This window comes from Furipterus horrens, unplaced genomic scaffold, assembly GCF_987537825.1.
Source record: "Furipterus horrens unplaced genomic scaffold, mFurHor1.1.pri manual_scaffold_3, whole genome shotgun sequence".
Lineage (NCBI taxonomy): Eukaryota > Metazoa > Chordata > Mammalia > Chiroptera > Furipteridae > Furipterus > Furipterus horrens.
The window spans coordinates 44,333,681-44,352,960 of record NW_028327173.1 but is presented as its reverse complement, the minus strand read 5'-3'; the positions used below and the strand labels follow the sequence as shown (position 1 = coordinate 44,352,960).

General features: G+C 44.2%; 1 protein-coding gene across 1 annotated transcript in view; it reads right to left on the bottom strand.

Annotated features, from left to right (window-relative positions):
• PATJ (PATJ crumbs cell polarity complex component) overlaps positions 1 to 19,280 on the bottom strand; it is a 319,938-nt gene that overhangs the window by 17,738 nt on the left and 282,920 nt on the right. Inside the window, exons 41-42 of the mRNA XM_090269550.1 lie at positions 14,302 to 14,424; positions 13,455 to 13,559 (exon numbers count right to left, since the gene is read on the bottom strand). Coding sequence (XP_090125676.1) covers positions 13,455 to 13,559; positions 14,302 to 14,424 — 228 coding nt within the window. The remainder of the gene's footprint in view (positions 1 to 13,454; positions 13,560 to 14,301; positions 14,425 to 19,280) is intronic.

Sequence of the window (19,280 nt, the reverse complement as noted above, 5' to 3'; positions counted from 1 at the left end):
GCCTCCAAAAGAAAACGGGTTTGCAGTTCATGTAACCTAACGGGGGAGGCAGACGTGAACACATGCTGTTCAAAGTGGTGGGAGGGGCGGGGCAGGACGGGGTTCCTGGGTAAGGTCCTGAGACAATGGGCAGTAGGTCTGCAACCTGCATGTGTGGTTCCAGAGTTGTGCTGTCTGGAGCCCTTGGACTCAGCTAGGGCCAGCTCCAGCTCTTAAGATCGGCAGCCTATGTCTGTCTTTTTACAGGTCAGCAACCCACTTTCCTCCATCTCTCATGCCTGGGGACCTGGGGGTGTGGAAGATACCCTGCTTGGTTCCCATTCACCCTGCAAAACCATCTAGTTCAAAATCTGGGTCTTCTAAGTTTATGTTCCTCCTATTGTTGCACGTAGTGCTGCTATAGACTTCTTGAAAGGGGTTCTTTAAGGTAGATCACTAGATAGGGAACTACTGGGTGACAGGTATGCTCATCTTAAATTGAATAGATCCTCCTAAGTTGCCAAGTGGTTGGTCCAGTTTAAACTTTAACCAGGCATTTAATGAAAGTACTTTCTTTCCTTACATCCTCCCCATACTTGTTATGACCACATTTAAGGGCCTATCTAAGGAGAGGGACGCGACTGATCCGAAGAAAGAGGAGGAGGAAATCCCTTTGTCTGAGGAGAGGGACGCGACTGATCCGAAGGAAGAGGAGGAGGAAATCCCTTTGTCTGAGGAGAGGGACGCGACTGATCCGAAGGAAGAGGAGGAGGAAATCCCTTCATCCGAGGAGTGGGAGGAGGCTGACCTGAAGGAAGAGGAGGAAATGCTTGTACCTGAGGAGAGGGTGACTTGTGAAATGAAAGTTGGGGAAGAAGCCTTATCCTCTGAGCCTAAGGAACATGCAGAGACCATTGAATCACTGAAAGAGAAAGAAGCAATAAGCATGTTTCCCCCTCCAAATGTGTTTCTTCTTCCCAATGTAATTCCTCCTCACTCTGTGTTTCCCCCTCCAACTGCACCTGCCCCTCACCCTATGTTTCCCCCTCCAACTGCACCTACCCCCAACTCTATGTTTCCCCCTCCAACTGCACCTACCCCCAACTCCATGTTTCCCCCTCCAACTGCACCTACCCCTAACTCTATGTTTCCTCCTCCAACTGCACCTACCCCTAACTCTATGTTTCCGTCTCCGAGAGGGTTTTCCCTTCAATATTCATTTCCTTCCTAAATTTTGTCTCCTCCTCCAACTGCTTTACTGCAGGAAGGTATTATTCTGATATTCATGCTCTCTCATGCCTTGGCTCCTTGCGGCATTTGATAATTTAGGTTATAAGCAGAACTAAATCCAATCAGAATTGTATGTTCTATATTAGAACAATGTATTTTTGATGAAACTTTAATGGAGTAATACAGCACAGGTGTTTATCGCACAAACCATAGGATGACTACCTTTCCTTAAAAACAGGTTTGGGGGATTATGTTTTGGAGAATTGAGAAGTCAAAATATTTCCCAGGTAACTACAATATTACAATGCACAAAAGCTTGAGCTCCTTTCTTTGCATTTCCCATAGCTGCTGATCCTATAAAGGAATAAGGTCAACCTCTACATTTGTTGGGACTCAAATGTTGCAGCACAAGAGACAAATAGCACTCACACCTGGCCTGGGTCCAGAGTGCAGATGTGCTGAAAAAAGACAGGAAGGCTGTCAAGTTAAGTGATTCCTGAGAAAGTGGGCATCATCTCAAGATGGGGCACATTACAGAAGAACAATCAAGAAAAGCTTGCCTTGTTCCATGCCTGGCATTTGGTGTAACTTAATGAAGTAGAAGCACATTTGCTTTTTATTTAGAATCTAGTCACACAGAGTCTAGTGACATCAGAATATATTGATTTTAGGAGAGGGGGGAGGGAGAGAAGGGGGATAAGTAATGGAAGGGTCTAGTCAAGGAACATGTATGGATGACTCATGGATATGGACAACGGGGAGGCATATGATTGTGGGAGAAAGGGTGGGCTGGGTGGGGGGAGCAATGGGGGAAAAATGGGACAACTGTAATTGAAAAACCAAATAATAAAATGAAAAAAAAATATTGATTTTAATGCGTCTGTTTTAAAAATATACTTGTCTCACCCTGCTGGTGTGGTTCAGTTGGAGCATTGTCCCGTAGACTGAAGGGTCATGAGTTCAATTCCCTGTCAGGGCACATGCCTAGGTTGCCGGTTCAGTCCCCAGTATGGGAAGGTATGAGAGGCGACCGGTTAATAAGTCTCCCTCACATTGATGCTTCTCTCCCTCTCCACCTCTCTCTAGAATCAGTATGTCCTTCTGTGAGGATTAAATAAAATAAAAATAAAAATATACTTGTCTGGCCCTGGCTGGGTAGATCAGTTGATTAGGCAAGGTTGTGGGTTCCATCCCCAGTCAGGGCACATACAAGAATCAACTAATGAATGCATGGAATAACAAATTGATGTTTCTCTCCTCCCCACCTCCCTTTAAAAAAAGATCAATAAAAATATTGTATACTGGTCTGAGGTGTCAAATGTGTGAAGCCAAATAAAAAGGGGCATATCGCCATCTAGTGGCACACACCTCAGTTGCCACCTGGAAAATCACTCCACTTTCGGGGTTTTAAAAGGAATTTTAGCATCCTCTGGCGTCAAATCGATGTTACTATAATGCAAATAATAAAACACCACTTAATGCTTACCATTTGCAATCCATTGTTTTTATTAGACATTAAGTCTTATTTAGTGCTTACAATCATGTAAGAAAGGAGCTATGATCCCTACTTACAGTACTCAAAACGCCCAACTTTCTGATACCATTGACTGCCTGTCCTATAGAACTTCCACTAGGTCTTCATTTCAATTTTCAAACCTTTAGTTCTTTGTCCTCTTCCTGGAATTGATCACCTCCTTCCTGGCATTACTTAATCTTCTTATCCATCATGAACCCCATTGAGCTTACCCCTTGCTACCTATTAGAATCACCTGGGAAGTTTTAAAATATCCTGATGTCCATGCCACATCCCAGATCAATTAAATCACTGGGGTGAGATCCAGGGACCAATGAATAATGCAATCAATGATTTTATTGTGTAACCAAGGTTAAGAACTACTCACAAACCACTCCCTTATGATACTCACATGTGCCTTCAGGAGCTTGTCCTGCACACTCTACCACGCACCTTCACAATCCCCAACCCAATCCACCTTTCTCCACTGCTGGAGTTTTGGACCCAATTAGTGAGTGTGCTGATTTGTTCTCTATAAGTTCATGTCCTCCCACTTGATCAGCCAGGCTCAGCAACCTACTCAATACAACCAATATGTACTAGGCATCTGCTCTGGGCTGGGCCCTATGCTGGAGGCACAAACACTGTCTCCACTTCAGATAAATTCATAGCCTTCAGGAGAACTGACACCTAGACATTCCCTGTTCTTAGATGAAGTTTCTAAACAAAAGATTTCACAAGACTTAAAAAGATGGGATGAGAGCCCTGACTGGTGTGACTCAGTGGGTTGGGTGTTGTTCCACAAATTGAAGGGTCACCAGTTCGAATTCCAGTCAGGGCACATACGGGGTTGCGGGCCAGGTCCCTGGTTGCGGGGCATGCGAGGCAACCGATCGATGTTTCTCACGTCGATGTTTCTCCCCTTCTCCCATCCTCCCTCCTTTCCCCTCTCTCTAAAAGTAAATTCTTTAAAAAGATGGGATGAAAAAATAAAAAATGAAAAGGGATGAAGGTGCGGTGAGGTGGGTATTCCAGGCATAGAGAAAAATATGTGCAAATCTTTACTCATCCTTAAATAATGCACTACTCCGGTGGGTCTCAGGCTGGTCTCCAAAGAAGCAGCATCGGCAATATCTGGGAGTTTATTATAAATGTGAATCCTTGGATCCCATCCCACTCCTATGGAATCAGAACCTCTGGGGGTGGGACCTAGCAATCATGTTTAAAAAGCCACCCAGGTGATTTCAGAGCATGCTAAAGTTTAAGAAGTACTTCTCTCAAACGCCACAGTCTTCTTTACGCAGTCTTAGAAAATGAAGCCATCAGACTCAAACTCACCTGCAAGCTTCCTTTACAGAAGTAACTTCATCCCTACCTTTTCTTCTGTCTCCATTGTTCCTAACTACTCCCTTGCTCTTTACTGACTTGCCACCAACTCTAAAAGAAAGAACTCAATCATTTTAAAGATTGCCAGCGATTTATCTGCCAGTTGTAGTAACTTTTCTGAGGTTTTATTGACTTCTGCCTCATTCGTAGGTGTGCTGTTCTTGAAATTGTTTTCTCCTGTAGTGTCTAGGAACTGTGTTTTTGACTCCTGCCTGGTTCATTTTATTTTTCCAGGTTATTTCTTTTTGTGTGCACATGATAAAAAATTAAACAGTACAGTACATTATAAAATATTCAACACTTTTACTCCCTAGAGACACACTGAACCTTTTTCTTTTTAATCCTAGATGTATAAGCTAATATGCTGATAAGCCAATTTTGAAATTTATCATCTTGATGAGGTTGATCAACTCACTATTCCAAGAGATGAAAATTTAGCTTGCCAAACTTCCACATAACTTTTATATTATTTTTAAGTTCTACTTGTTTTGTTTCTTTAAATATACTACTACCTCTGTAGTTCTCACAATTCCCAGCAATGTTTTTTACTTCCACTTAATCAAATTTATTCATGTATAATTAAAAAAAAATAGCTCTGACTGGTGTGGCTCAGTGGGTTGAGGATTATCCCACAAACAGAAAGGTCACCGATTTGATTCCTGGTGAGGGACATGCCTGGATTGTGGGATAGGTCACCAGCTGGGGCATACAAGAGGCAACTGATTGATATTTCTCTCACACATCAATGTTTCCCTCCCTCTCTTCCCTGACAGCCTTGGTTCCCATGCCCTCCACCTCCCCACCGCCCACCTGCAGCTCTCTGGGAGTTTCCCGTGATAGTGGGAGGTGTCAAGCCGAGCTCTGCTCGGCCTTGATCAGCCCTAGACTCACAGCTGCGAGATAACCACTGAATTTAATAGTTTCTTTTTTTCTTCCCCCTATAAAACAGCCCCCTCCTTCCCTAGGAGCCCAGAGTCGGGCCATTCGCGGCACGGCATCCTCCCCGCTTGCTAATTTCCCTTAATAAACTTTTCTTCTGCTCGCTGCCTCCTCATGGTTCTCTGAGTGACTATTCTTACATTGTGGTGCCAAAACCCGGGATTGGGACACCGGCTCAATTGGGACTCCCGAGTTGGACTCGGGCCTGAGCCGGCCCCAATCCTTGGACCCGGAGTCGCTCAGACCTCCATAGGTCGGTGGCTCGAGCTTCCCCTCTGGCTTGCTGACCCCTTCTGCCTCCTTTTTCCTCCGACGCCTCCCCCAACTGCCGCCTACTCCCAGCCAACATCGGCCCTCGGATTTATAGGTGAGTCTCCACCTCCGTTTCCTCTAGTGGTTCTGTTTTCTGGTCTAATCCGAGACCATTCTGGGCAATCTGGCCCTAAATCTGCGTGCTCTGTCAGAACCATTCCTGGGGTCAATCCAGACCCCCTCTCTCCGGGTGGGGCCTCATGAAACCCAGGGGCGCCTGGAATAAATCAGCGTCCCTCCTCTTGGCCTTTGGCCCTCCACCCTCTGGTCCAACCGGAGGACGCTTGTCTTGACAGAGTGCGGAACTGGAAACGGGGGTTTGGACTCGCCCTTCCCCTCCCCTTCCTTCTCAGACCCACAATAACCGTAACCATCGCCATGGGAATCGGCCAGTACCTCCCACCCAAAAATACCGCTCTTGGGTGTGTAGCCCGTACTCTCAGACCTCTCCGACTAAATGGAGAAGTCAAGGCACTGTCGTGTGGCTCCAATATCCTCTAAATAACCAGTCAGTGGCCAAAAAAATGGCACATTTAATTTTGGACTTCTCACAGACCTCCATAACTCTCTCTGGCAGTCGGACAGGAGGTCAGGATTTCCCTGTGCTCAGGCTTTCTAGACTCTTCAGACCAAGCACTCTCTGCAAATAGCTCACTATCCACCAAATTCTCCTTATTCAAAAAAAGCCACTTTCCTCTTGACCTTCTGCACCCCCTCTAACCCCTTCTCCTTCTTCCTTGCATAAAAATTGCTCATAGTAAAACACCGAGACACAAAATTAAAAAAAAATAACCAAATAAGTTATTTATTCACAGGCCCTAATCCCCCCACCTCCACCCCCGCCACCTCCTCGCGTGCCTCGGCGCCCACTGGGCTACACTGGGCGCGGCCGTGACGTCCACCGCGGCTGGGGGATCCATGGGAAGGGCCCAGCTCGCGTCCAGAGTCGCTGCCACTGCCGCCGCCGGCCTCCCAGGTGTCCGGACCACCGCCGGCGGGGAGAATCCCCCCGCCCCCCTCGCCTTTAAAACCTCTGTCACCTAACTCCTCACAGCTCCGGCCCTGCCCGCCGCGCGCCGGTACGCAGGACGCATGCGCCGAGCCCAGGCCTCAGTCGTGGTGCCCAGGTTGCCGCTGAGGCTGCTGGGAGGTGCTCGTTGGGGCCCTGCCTCCTGCCTGGCCGGCATGTTCATTCACTTATAGTACAAGACATCCCTGTAACTGGCCGACAGCCCCGACCTTCTGGGCACTGCTTCCCTCTCCCAGCCCTGCGGGAGAGTTGAGCACTTCCACCTCTTCGCTCCATCGCGACCTGCTCCTCGGCCAGCCACGGCCGCGGCCGCCACCGCCATAGCCAACACCACTGGTTAGGACCTGCTGGGCTGGCGGAAATCGAGGTCAGGCCCCATCTCCAGGGGCCAGGGGCCCGGGACTCCCGAGCCCACAGGCAAACAGGCTGCCCTCCCTGCCACCGCGGCCGCCGCGGCCACTCTTCATTCCTCCTCCTGCTCCTTACTCCCCATAGCCGCCACCACCTTCCCTTCCCCATAGCCAGTCCTGGAGGCCCATCCCTACCTCCCCTTCCCAGAGTCCCTCCTGCCTCCGCCCAGCATCGCCCCTCTAGTCTCCACCCCACTCCACTCTGCGAGGTCGTTGATAGAGACGGTGTCATACGAATACATGTCCCACTTGGCCTGAGGGACGCCTCTTCTTACCCACCCGCCTCATTAGTCAATCGGCCCCAAACATTCAAAAAAGCTCCAAAAATTACAGACAAGCCCCCAATCCGCCCCCCAAAGTAAACTTATTCAAGTCACCTTCCAAATATATAAAAACCGGCAAGAGGAGAGGGAGAAGGAACCACGAAAATGGAAATACAAGCACTCTCTTTTGCTGGTTAATGCTGTGAAAAGTTCCCCCAAGGAAAAAAAATTAAAGTAAGCCTAAAAGCAAAGGCTCCACCATCAAGCAGCCTCCAAGGCCCCTGTTTCTGGTACAGTCAGGAGAAACATTGGACAAAGCTCTGTCCAAACTCCTGCTTATCTCCTCAGGGCCCAACTACTTCAAAATCCTCAAATCTCCCTATACAAATCAGCCCTCCCCCTCAACCCTGTCTCATTACTCCCCTCCCCCACTCCCACACCCATACCTATCACTACACTCAACATCTCTCCTTTTTACACCCGTCCCCCAACATACAAGACACCCCTCTACCCCAGGCAGAATCCTGGTTTAGAGATAGAAGCTGCTACAAGGTCGGCCCAAAAGGAGCAGAATATACCATCACTACCCTCACCTCCGTCATTAAGTTGGGACACTTGCCTCCAGTACCTCTTCCCAACAGGCATAACTTATTGCCCTAACGTAGGCCTTGGCCCTTACAAAAAATCACCAGGTCACTATATACACTCACTCCAAATATACCCATCACATCATACATTCACACATAAAAAAACACATTGACATTAATGCCCAAGCTAGGAAACAGGCATACAGAAAATCCTAATTTAAAACCTTCCTGTCCTACTCCTCTTCCTCCAAAGCAATCCTAGTGCCTCTCATAACCTCACTACTTCTATTATTCCTCGCCCTTAGCCCTTGCTTCCTCAAACTACTAGTTTACTTTATTAAAAAAATAGTCCAAATCCATGACAGCCTCTACTATCCATAATGTACGCTTATTAAGATCTTTCAGATATCAGCCCATGGCAAGAGATAACCCCGAGCCGGCAGTCAATCCCCTCTCATCGCCCTAAACTCCACAGGCAGTCTTTATAGAAGAGAGAGATTCAACGGACCCCTCTCCCAACCAGTCTCTGCCACTCCCCACCAACCGCCAAAAAAAACACACCCCACCCCTCACCTCCTTTTATTAAAACAAAAAGGCTAGAATGACAGGCTTTGTTCCCATGCCCTCCCCCTGGCCCGGCCGCCTGCAGTTCTCTGGGAGTTTCCCCTGGTAGTGGGAAGTGTCAAGCCGAGCTCCATTTGGCGTTGATCAGCCCTAGACTCACAGCTGCGAGATAAACACTGAATTCAATAGTTTCTTTTTTCTTCTGCCTATAAAACAGCCCCCTCCTTCCCTAGGAGCCCGGAGTCGGGTCATTCGTGGCACAGCTTCCTCTCTGCTTGCTAATTCCCTCAATAAACTTCTTTTCTTCTGCTCGCTGCCTCCTCGTGGTTCTCTGAGCACGTCTGTTCTTACATTCCCCTCTCTCTAAAAATAAATAATAAAAATAAAAATGGTCTTACAGTATTTAATGAGGACCCCTTCTTTCCTCCTCCCTAATTACTAATTGTCACTCCCTATAAATAATTATTTTCAATACTTTTAGCTGTTTCTTCTAGTAATTGCTTTCATACTTCTAAAAAATCATGCTTTTTACTTTTCTTAATTTTTCAGTTTTAAATATTATCTGATGATGTCCTATTATAGAAGATAAAGGTTTACCTCTTATATTTTCCTTTCCACCAATGCACCCCAAACCTCATGCTACTATTTCACATACCATGATGCTTGGTTATATTGGTTTTATTATTATGAGTTAGAATGTTTACATAAATGTTATTTATACCAAGCCAACTACTAAACTATGATCACACTTTTTTTTTGGTACAAGTTTCTTTTCCTCAAGGTTAATAATATCTCATTTTGTTGAATTTTTAATATACTTACCACTAATTCAGCCCCAAATTTTCCAAGTGATCTCAAATTTCCAATTCAGTTAATCTGTTTGTTCCTCTTTTTTCCTCTGTAATCCAGAGGCACCTCTCTAGGAGCCCTCTTCTCCTTCTGCTCCAATTTGGGCAAGTTGTCCTTGATGCCTGCTACAGAGCTGTCTGGGGACTTCAGTGTTCTTTAGCATTGGATTCTCTGGCTTTCCTCTTTCTCACTTTGCTCTTTTGTTGGAGTATATCCTACACTAATTTCTCAGAAACACATGGCTGAAAAGAAGCAAGGTGCTGTTTGAATCTCTTGTTCTTTTGTAAGTAGCATATACTTTTCTCCTTGAAACTTTGGAATGTATACAGGTATCATTCTTGTTTTATTTATCCTGCTCACTGATTAATAGACCTTGAATTGAATTTATTTCATTTCTTTGTTATTTCTGTTTTTCTTTTTGTAACTCATACTTGTTGGATCTTGGATCTCCTGAATTAATCCTGTGCTTTATTTCTTCTCTTTCCTTTTCAATCTAGGGCTCACAAGAGACGTCACTGTCTTCTGAATATTATCCTAACAAGAATGATGTGTCTCTCTCTTCTAACCAGTAGCTAGGCCCTCTTATAGCAGCACTTTTGTTTGTTCATTTGGTTTTTGTGCCCTGGAAGATGCTTTTCAAGGGCCTCCCAAACTACTTTGTAGATATGCGTTAATGAATGTCCCTGATTTCAGACTCTCTTCTGCTCTCCCTACTTGCTGCTGACTCTAAGCCTTTGTCTCCATTACTTTCATTCATTGAACCAGTATCTATGAAGTATAATGTGGCAGGCCGTGGGGATGCCCACATTAAAAAGCTGCAGATGGCTTAATTTACTCTGTTTCTAGCAGTGAAGACCACCCCCCCCCCCAACCATTGGTAGCACATTCCCTGTGCCTGCTGGACACCTCTCTACCTGGATGTCCCAAATGACAATGTTCTCTTCTCTCCCAACGTACTCCTCCTAAGTTTCCGAGATTAGTTAATGCAACCTCAATCCACCGTTCTCCTATGCTCTAAAATTTTGGAAAAACTCTTTAAAATCTTTTTTGTTCATTGATTTTAGGGAGAGAGAAAGGGAGAGACAGACAGAGCAACATCAATTTGTTATTCCACTTATTTATGTATTCATTGGTTGATTCTTGTAGGTTCCCTGGTTGATTCTTGTAGGTGCCCTGACCAGGAATCAAACCTGCAACCTCGATGTATCAAGATGATGCTCTAGCCAATTGAGCTATTAGGCCAGGACTAGAAAAAACACTTATTGGACCCAGAACAAGCCTCACAATTTCCTTTAGTGATAAAAAAAACCCTTATATGTTTTTTTTTATCCTCTATGCACTCAAAAAATAGTTTTAAAACATTTTTTAACAGAGAGCCTGAGTTACCTGAGTTCACCAAAAAAGATTTTATAGTAACTCCATAGACAAAAGAACTGAACTGACAAACGATCAAATTATAGAAGCAAAGATAAATGGAAATATTTAAAATGACCCCTCATAGCCAAATCAGTCTCTGCTGACCAATCTATAACTGGGAATAAGAACTATCTGACTTTTTTTAATAAAGATTTTATTTATTTATTTTTAGAGAGAAGGGAAGGGAGAGAGAAAGAAAGGGAGGGAAACATCAATGTGTGGTTGTTTCTGGCACACCCCCAAGCAGGGACCTGGCCCAAACCCAGGCACGTACCCTGACTGGGAATCAAACTTGATTTTCAGACTAGTGCTCAATCCACTGAGACACACCAGCCAGGGCAGAAACATCTGACTTTAAGGGCAAGAATACCTACCTCCTCATTACATCTAGAGATAGCAATTTCAACTGAGGGGATGGGCTTCCATAGTGTAGGTTGTATCTTCCGCTCTCCTCCCCTTCTCCACCCTGCAGTCTGTTGACCCAGACTGTGATCTTCCCTGTGCAACCAGTAGTTGCTGACTTCTTCGCATGACTAGTGGCAGTAAGTCTTTTTCACATTGTCAGACACAATTATCTGACCTTCCCTACTATTCTGTCAATGAGCTGGCTCACTTGATAATAAAAATTACTTAATGACATGTCCACTGGGATCACTGGATTGCTGGTACTACTTCTTGCACGTTGTTTTAACTAAAGCAAATATGCTATGCAATGGAAAGGTGTCTGGTGCAGGACATAAGACTTTAAAGCCTCGGGCAGCACCTATGGTCTGTACCTATAATTGTGTACGTTACAACTGTCAACGTCCCAAAGGATTCCCTTAAGCTTTTAGTAACACCTTAAAAAATAACACAAACCTAATGTGATTAATACAAGAGATCAGTTTTACCCTAGCTGGTGTGGCTCAGTGGATTGAGCCCTGGCCTGCGAACGAAAGGGTCACCAGTTCAATTCCCAGTCAGGGCACATGCCTTGGTTGAGGGCCAGGTCCCCAGCTGCGGGCACATGAGAGGCAACCACACATTGATTTTTCTCTCCCTCTCTTTCTCCTTTCCCCTCTCCCTTAAAAAAGAAAAAAAAAAGAACAGTTTGAAACCAAATGTCATTTTCTTCTTAAAATACGGAAATAGGAAAAATATGGAACTCATTTAAAAGTATGTTCATAGCAGCAGTTAGGCTGAATGAAGTGTTAATTCTGTATGGGAGAGCATGAGTTCCTTTTCATTTAAGGTACTTTTTTTTTATTTTGCCCATTTTTATCAGTTGCTTTTTTCTTATAGATTGGTTGGAGTTCTTTATCTAATCTATTAGTCTTTTTCAGTTATTTTCGTGGCATATAACTTCTCCCAGGTTGTGACTTGACCTTATCTTTTAAAAAAGAAAATAATTTATTTGTTTATTTATTTTTAGAGAGAGGGGAAAGGAGAAGGAGAGGGAGAGAAACATCACTCTGTGGTTGCCTCTCACTCACGCCCCTAACTGGGGACCTGATGTGCAACCTAGTCATGTGCCCTGACTGGGAATTGAACCAGCAACACTTGGTTCGTAGGCCGACGCTCAGTCCACTGAGCCACAGCAGTCAGGGCTTTAAGGTACTTTTTATAGTTAATGTTACACTTTTACATGTGTCTTCCCATTTCTTTGTGAAGAAGGTGGAGCTGAACAAGTTGTATCCTGTATGAAAATAGAAACAATACCAGGTTTTGCTAAGGGAAACACCTTTTTGTCTTGAAGCAGTTATCATCTGAAATGACTTCTTAAAATTCTGTGTATCTAAGGTTCCTCAGCCATGAGGTTGAAGAGTTGCACTGGTAGGGCCTCTAAGGGTCAGCCTAACTCGAAGGGAAAACAAACACAGAAAGCAAAAAAGGAAGATTCAGAGGCTCTGACAATGGCAGAGGGAGAGAGGCCGGGAAACCATGTAAGTTTCCACTGCAGTGGGGATGCGGAGGGGAGGGCAGGTTGACTCTGCAGCCAGTCTGCATTCTCATGGACCCAAACCATAGAATAAATAGGTTGCTGATCATATGAATTCCCTTGAAATTACTGATGGTATTTTTAAAATGATACTTTTCATACATGCTGAAAGCCACATTCTTTTAAAATGCCTGTTTTGGCACTTTGGACTTAGACCATTCAGATGTGAGAGGCACGCACCACAAATTGGTTCTCCCCAAAGTAATGGTTTTTCAATTCGAACTTATTATTTTAGAGCTAGAATTATCTGAGGGGCTGGCTAGCCTTCTCCCTAAGGTACAAAGGGTTTTATTCTTTTTACCTATGAACCTTTTACTACTAATTCTGCAGAGTATGTATAGTGATTATAATCATACATTTGGGGAAACTCTTGAAGGAAACTCACTGCCAGTGTGCTGCCGCCCACTCACCACATGGTGTCAGTCGCAGAGATAGCTGAAGTGCTCAGAGGAGGTAATGAACAGCACGCCTCATTTTCACTTCTGGTGTATTTCCCTGTGCCTCTGGAGAATACCCTTTGAGACCGCAGCTGATAAAGAATTGTCTGCTTTAGCTGATGGCTACTATGCAGTGAAAATTTAACAGTATTGGCAATCACGTGGTATAGGAAAAAGAGCATTGTATTTTAATGTGAGTGGAAGAAACAGCGTGGGCAGTTCAGTAACAGTTTTTGGGCAGAAGAAAAGAAATCATTTCCTATTCCTTGAGAATTCTGATTTACAAAAGAACACTGGAAGCTAAAAGCCTTGTTGATTTATCACGTGAAGCAAAGAGTAATTTTTCTCCCCTTGTTATGCTTTCATATAATCATGCTCACTGCCTGTATGGGTGGCATTAAAGAATTTCTGAATAAAAATAATAATTTCTTGCTTTCAACCTTCATAATTCACATCAGCAAGCACCCTGCTGGGCGGTGACGCCTACTGCCCGTGAAGCTCAATCTTTTTTGCACGCCACTTATCTGCCTCACGCAGCTGCGTGTTCCATTGATGCAGTACCTGCAGGATAATGCGCCCATAGGCGTTTTTCAGCAGATTAACCACGTCCACGTGAGGCAGCCCATCCAGAGGTTGCCCATTGATGCTGACAATCCGATCTCCAACCTGGAAACACAAAAGTGGTGGAAAATCACTATCATTAAGAAAAATTAAATTTGAGAAGAATGCTTAAAATTCTTTGGAAGTCATATTCCCCATTTGTGGCTATTGTGAAGATTCACTGTGTCTACTGTGTGTGCATGTTCCAGAAGCAGGAGGAATTTTTATGGCTTTCCCCAAATACAGACCAATCAGAGACACAAGAAGGGGGTCAGATTTGATTATTAAAAGGCACGGCAGGCCACTTTTGTATTTTGGTAATGGTGGTGTTTCACGCATCCATTTGCCAGTAATGGTGGGGTGTACAAATTAACTGTTCAATGAAGCTCTAGCGAGAAAGTCAAATATTTTCTGCTTTATGTTTCTACCTAAGTTAAAATTAAGGGGCAATGGGAAAATAATGATAAGAATGTTGATTCTTTTGGTTGGAGGAAGATTCTAAGGTCAAATCACTCTCAGGTGAAAATCAACTTTGGGTGGAACCAGGTGCTAAAAAAACGGCATGGGAGGCTTTGTAAGTGGGCTGCAATTTCTTCTTTCGTCGAGAAGCTTTGACACAAACAATAATATTTGTATATGCCCAGGGACCTCATGGATTTCGGGTTTAAACTTTCTCCAGTGCATTTTGCCCTCAGCATAGGTCTCTGATGGCTGCTGGAATTCCAACTTTAAACCAAGTGCCCAGGGCAGCAACTTCCTGTCCCACCCCACCACGTGCTTTAGCGCTTCATGTTCCCCTTTTCTTTACTTTAAGCTTCTGTGTGCGTGCAGCCACGCCGTTGGCCTGGATCATGGCAATAAATATTGGGATATCTCCTAAGGGACTTCCTTTTCCTCCAGCAATACTGATTCCAAGGGCATCACTGAGCTCCTAAAAAGAAGCAAAACATAGTGCATATTTAATAAAGAACCACAACCAGATTGTCCTTGGTAGCTGCTGAACAAAACGCTGCATGATGCAGAAGTTCAGGGTAACACAGGAGTTAAGTGCAGGTCTTTTGAAATCAGAAGAACCTGTGTTTCTTTCTTTCTCCTTTTTGGTAAATATTTTTTTTATTTATTTTTAGAGAGAGGGGAAGGAGGAAGAAAGAGAAGGAGAGAAACATTGACGTGAGGGAGAAAAACATAAACATCAATCGGTTGCCTCTCATACATGCCTGAACCAAGGACCAAACCTGTAACTCAAGCATATGCCCTGCCCTGGAATCAAACCAACGATTCTTTGCTTTGCAAGACGATGCCCAAGCAACCAAGCCACACTGGTCAGGGCAGAAAAACCTGTGTTTCAGCTCTAGCACTTTGCTGAGGAGTCTTCAGGAAGTTCCTTAACCTCTTAGAGCTTCCATCACTAGGCATAAAATGGGAAGAATTCCACCTAATTCACAGTGTTGGTTTGAGGGTTAAATGAGATTATATAGTGCAGGCCTTGGCCTACAAAAAAGGCTCAATAAAAAGGCAATAGTAGGAGTGAAAGGCAAAACAAAACCCTATGCTACTGCTCAATTTAGTGGCCAATTTTGATGCAGACTTGGCAAGTATGTTCTCATATGGTGTTTATAATTAAACTGCCACACATATCATGCTCTCGGGGGTGTGAACAAACATACTTGGCTCTGAAAGAGCTACACGACAGTTTAAAACAAAGGATGTTAGAGGATACTCACTCTAATGGTAACATAGTTTGGAGAGAGAAGTAAAATGTGATAGGAAACATTCCCTAGGATTATTAGGTGAGGCAACATGGTTCCCTCGGGCCCTGGTGAAGAGATCCTGGCTTTAGTCCAGGTTTTTCCCACATTTCTGTCAGAGGGTTAGCATTTTAAAAATCACTGAAAGAACAAACGACAAGTTCCAGATTTAGCATGGTGGCATATGCACATTATAGCATATCTCTCCTGCTGATTAAAATAAAGGGACGTGTCAAAAATATAAAAAACCAACTACCTGAGGCTTCTGAAAAATAAAGAAACTCAAAATGTGGTGGTAAGCCACAACTTGGAAAAAATGACAGCAGGGATGACTCCCACTTGTTTGCCTGGCAGCGCTGTCCTGAGGGCAAGACCCTGGCAAGGAGCTGAGAAGTGGGGTGTATTGCTGACATTGGAGTGAGACCCCCATTTTCCTGGTCTGAGGAACCAGGAAACGGAGCGCCTGGTGGCCGAAGAATAAAGGAAGAAAATTAGAGTAAAGGGAGCTGGAGAAGGAATCTGCTAGCTCTGAGTGAACCCACAGAATTCTCAGGCTCAGTTCTAAGCTACGCATGTGTGACACAGACCCAAACAAGAGGACTGAACCACCCCTCACAAAGCGGAAGATGTAACAGGTAGTCTCAGCCTAAATGGGTTGACTGCCTCCTGTCTACACAGCATAACACTCATGGGGCCAGCATAAAACCCCAAATTATTCTACATACAAAAATCTAGGACACTGTGATCGTTTTGTTTCTTTAGTTCTTTAAAATACTTAGGGCAGTTGGAAGCGAAAATTATAACATTACTTGGTGGGGTTCTCAGATTATGTAAACGTAAATGTATGATAACTATGGCAGAAGTGTTAGGGGAGTGGTTGTGGCAAAGTGACCTGTATGGTCGCAAGGCTTCCACAGCTTTAACTAATCATCTAAAAACATACACACCTCAGTGCACTTTAATTTGACCTCAATAATGTCAGAAAAAGGGAAAAGAACAGAATGGCAACAAAAACCAAATATGAAAGAACTTTAAAAACTCATGTCACGTAAGTGTGAGGAATTATTCTTTATTATTAATATTACTAGTGCTGCCATGCCATACCTATAAGACACAAAAAAAGGCAATGCTGACCTCTTCAGTCTATATCTTGTTTTCCAGAGTATTTGTGCCTAGTTTATAGTTTCCGAGTGCATCAACAGTAAAGCCCTGTGTACAAAATGATAAAAATGAGTTTCATTATGAAGTTTCTTCTTGGACCATGTGTGGGAGAATAGGGCAGGTAGAACCAGGCCTTTTTATAAAAACTTGTAAAAAGAAGTGGCTCTAATGACTGAGAAAACATAAAATGACATTTTATAAATCTTGGAATAAGGAGAAATTTATGCAATAATTCGATTTTGTTCAAATACACCATGATGTTTCCTTAATTTATCCATAATTATGCACATGTTGGTACACTGAACTCCCCCATCATAGGAATAGCTGAGTTGACACTCGGGTGGAAAAATACTGGGAACAAATATGACAGATATAGTAAAGATGTAGCCAATAATAATGGCTGCCATTTCCTGGACATTCATGATGCACTAGGTACTATGCTAAATATACTATATACATTACTTCATTTAATCCACCCAACAATATTTCCCTGGTGAGGTAAACAGTGTTATCATCCCCATTCTACAGATAAGAAAACTGAGGTTAAGTAACTTGCCAAAGATAATAGAGCTAACAAATAGTAGACTGTCTTCAAACACAGCTATAATAGACTCCAGAGAACTAAGCTATGTTGGATATAACTTTACTGCAATTAAATGATGATTAAAAGGTCACATTTTCTTTTACCACTTCCTGAACCCCAAATTTAATGATCAAAGTGATCAAAATAGAAGTCTTCTTTCTAGTATTCTGGATATCATGCTGGAGTTTGAAATTTAGGATTTGACAAATGTATAACCTAAAATGCAATCTTCTCAGGAAGGAAATTTAGCAATATATATAAAAGCCTTTAACAAGTGTGGCTTTTGACTCAAAAATTTCATCTCTAGGAGTTAATCCTGAGAAAATCACCCATGATGTGAGCAAAAAAAAAAAAAAAAAAAAAAAAGGAAAAGAAGATATTTCGTTATAAAAGAGAGCAAAGGTTGAGAAATACCCTAATTATTTTATAAGAGGAAACTGGTTAAGCCCTGGCTGGTGTGGCTCAGTTGCTTGGAGCATCATCCCATAAATTGAAATGTCGTGGGTTCAATTCCTCATCAGGGAAAATGCCTGGATTGTGGGTTTGGACTCTGGTTGGGGCAGATGCAAGAGGCAACCAATTGATGTTTCTCACATCGATGTTTCTCTCCTTCTCTCTCCCTTCCTCCCCCCACCTCTCAAAATAGGAAGGTAGTTATGAAAATCACACCACATTCATATGATGGAATATTATGTAACCAATGAGCCCTGGCTGGTTTGGCTCAGTGGATTGAGCGTCGGCCTGCGAGCTAAGTGTCGCTGGTTCGATCTTCCAGTAAGGGCACATCAGAGAAGGAAAACTCTGACTCCAAAAAACCTCCGCTGCCTTGCGGCATACCTCTTCAGGGGAAAGGCTAAGGGAGTAAACCCTGACAGAAAATCCGGAGCCGGAGTCCCTAAGGCGGTTTGACGTTGTAGTCAACACTGGCAACTCCTGCGGCGCACCTGAAGCCAAGCTGTATCGACTCCGTCTTTCCCTTGGACCCTTCAGCTGCGAAGAGAGGGGGGGTCTGCTGCATGGGCAACAGCAGACCCTCCATATCACCCTGCCCAGGCTCTGTAGCTTCAGCTTCACTGGAGAGGACACTCCAGCGTCATCGCAAGATGTCGATTCAACACGGGAGGAGACAGATACCGTGTCACTCCCGAGTCGGACTGCACAGCCATTCTCGGCGGTGCAGATAGACTCTTAAGAAGCTACACCATCGTCTCTCGAGACGGACAGCTGCCAACGACAACGATGTAACCAATAAAAATCATGCTATGTACTAGCGATTTTCAACTTTTTCATCTCATGGCACACATAAACTCATTAATAAAATTCAGCAGCACCCCCAAAATATATTTTTTTTCAGATCTGACAAAAAATAGTAGGACTTCCGGTCAAGATGGCAGTGTAGGCAGACATGGCTTGCCCCTTTGCACAACCACATTAAAATTATAACTGAAATATAGAACAACCATTACTCAGAACCATCAGAAATCGAGTTGAATGGAAGCCTGACAACTATGGAACTAAAGAAACCACATTCATCCAGACTGTGTTATCTGGAGGGGTGCAGACCCAGAACAGGCTTGTCCCACATCCACGTGTGGTGGATAAAAATTCAGGGGGGGCTATCTTGGGAGCAAGGAGTCCCAGCCCCACACCATGTCCCCCAGCCCCACATCAGGTCCCCCAGCCCAGGGTTCCAGTGCTAGGAAAATAAATCCCCATAGCTTTTGGCTGCAAAAACCAGCAGGAATTGAGTCGGTGGAAGAAACTGATGGAGCCCCAAGCAGTTTCTCTTAAGGAGCCCACACACGAACTCACCTACTCAGACTCATTTTCTCTGAGCTCCAGCACCAGGGTAGCAGCTTGAAAGGCACCAATGACATACTGGGAGAAACTGGTATCTGGCATTAAGGGATCAGAAGCCATTGTCCCTTTTCTAAACCCTACCCCCACAGAGAACCACAGAGTCTCAGAGCTTGCAAGCTGGTGCCATATCTGCGACTCCATCAACCTGGCTAACACTGTTTGACCTGCCTTAAAGATCCTCAGAGACTCCGCCCCACCCAACTTAACAGCCCACACAAGCTGCTTTTCCATATGAATGGCTAGTCTTGGCTCATGCTTCATAACTTCCTAAATCCTCTCAAATAAGTAACAGCTGGCCTCAGTGAGCCCCAGGCCTAGATTCACAGCTTGGCTTTGTCTGGGTATATCCAAGCCAAGCACAAGTAGCAGCCATCTCAGATTGCTTTGTAGCTCAGGCAGGGTGGTCCCCAGCAAAACATAGGTTGGCGCTGACCT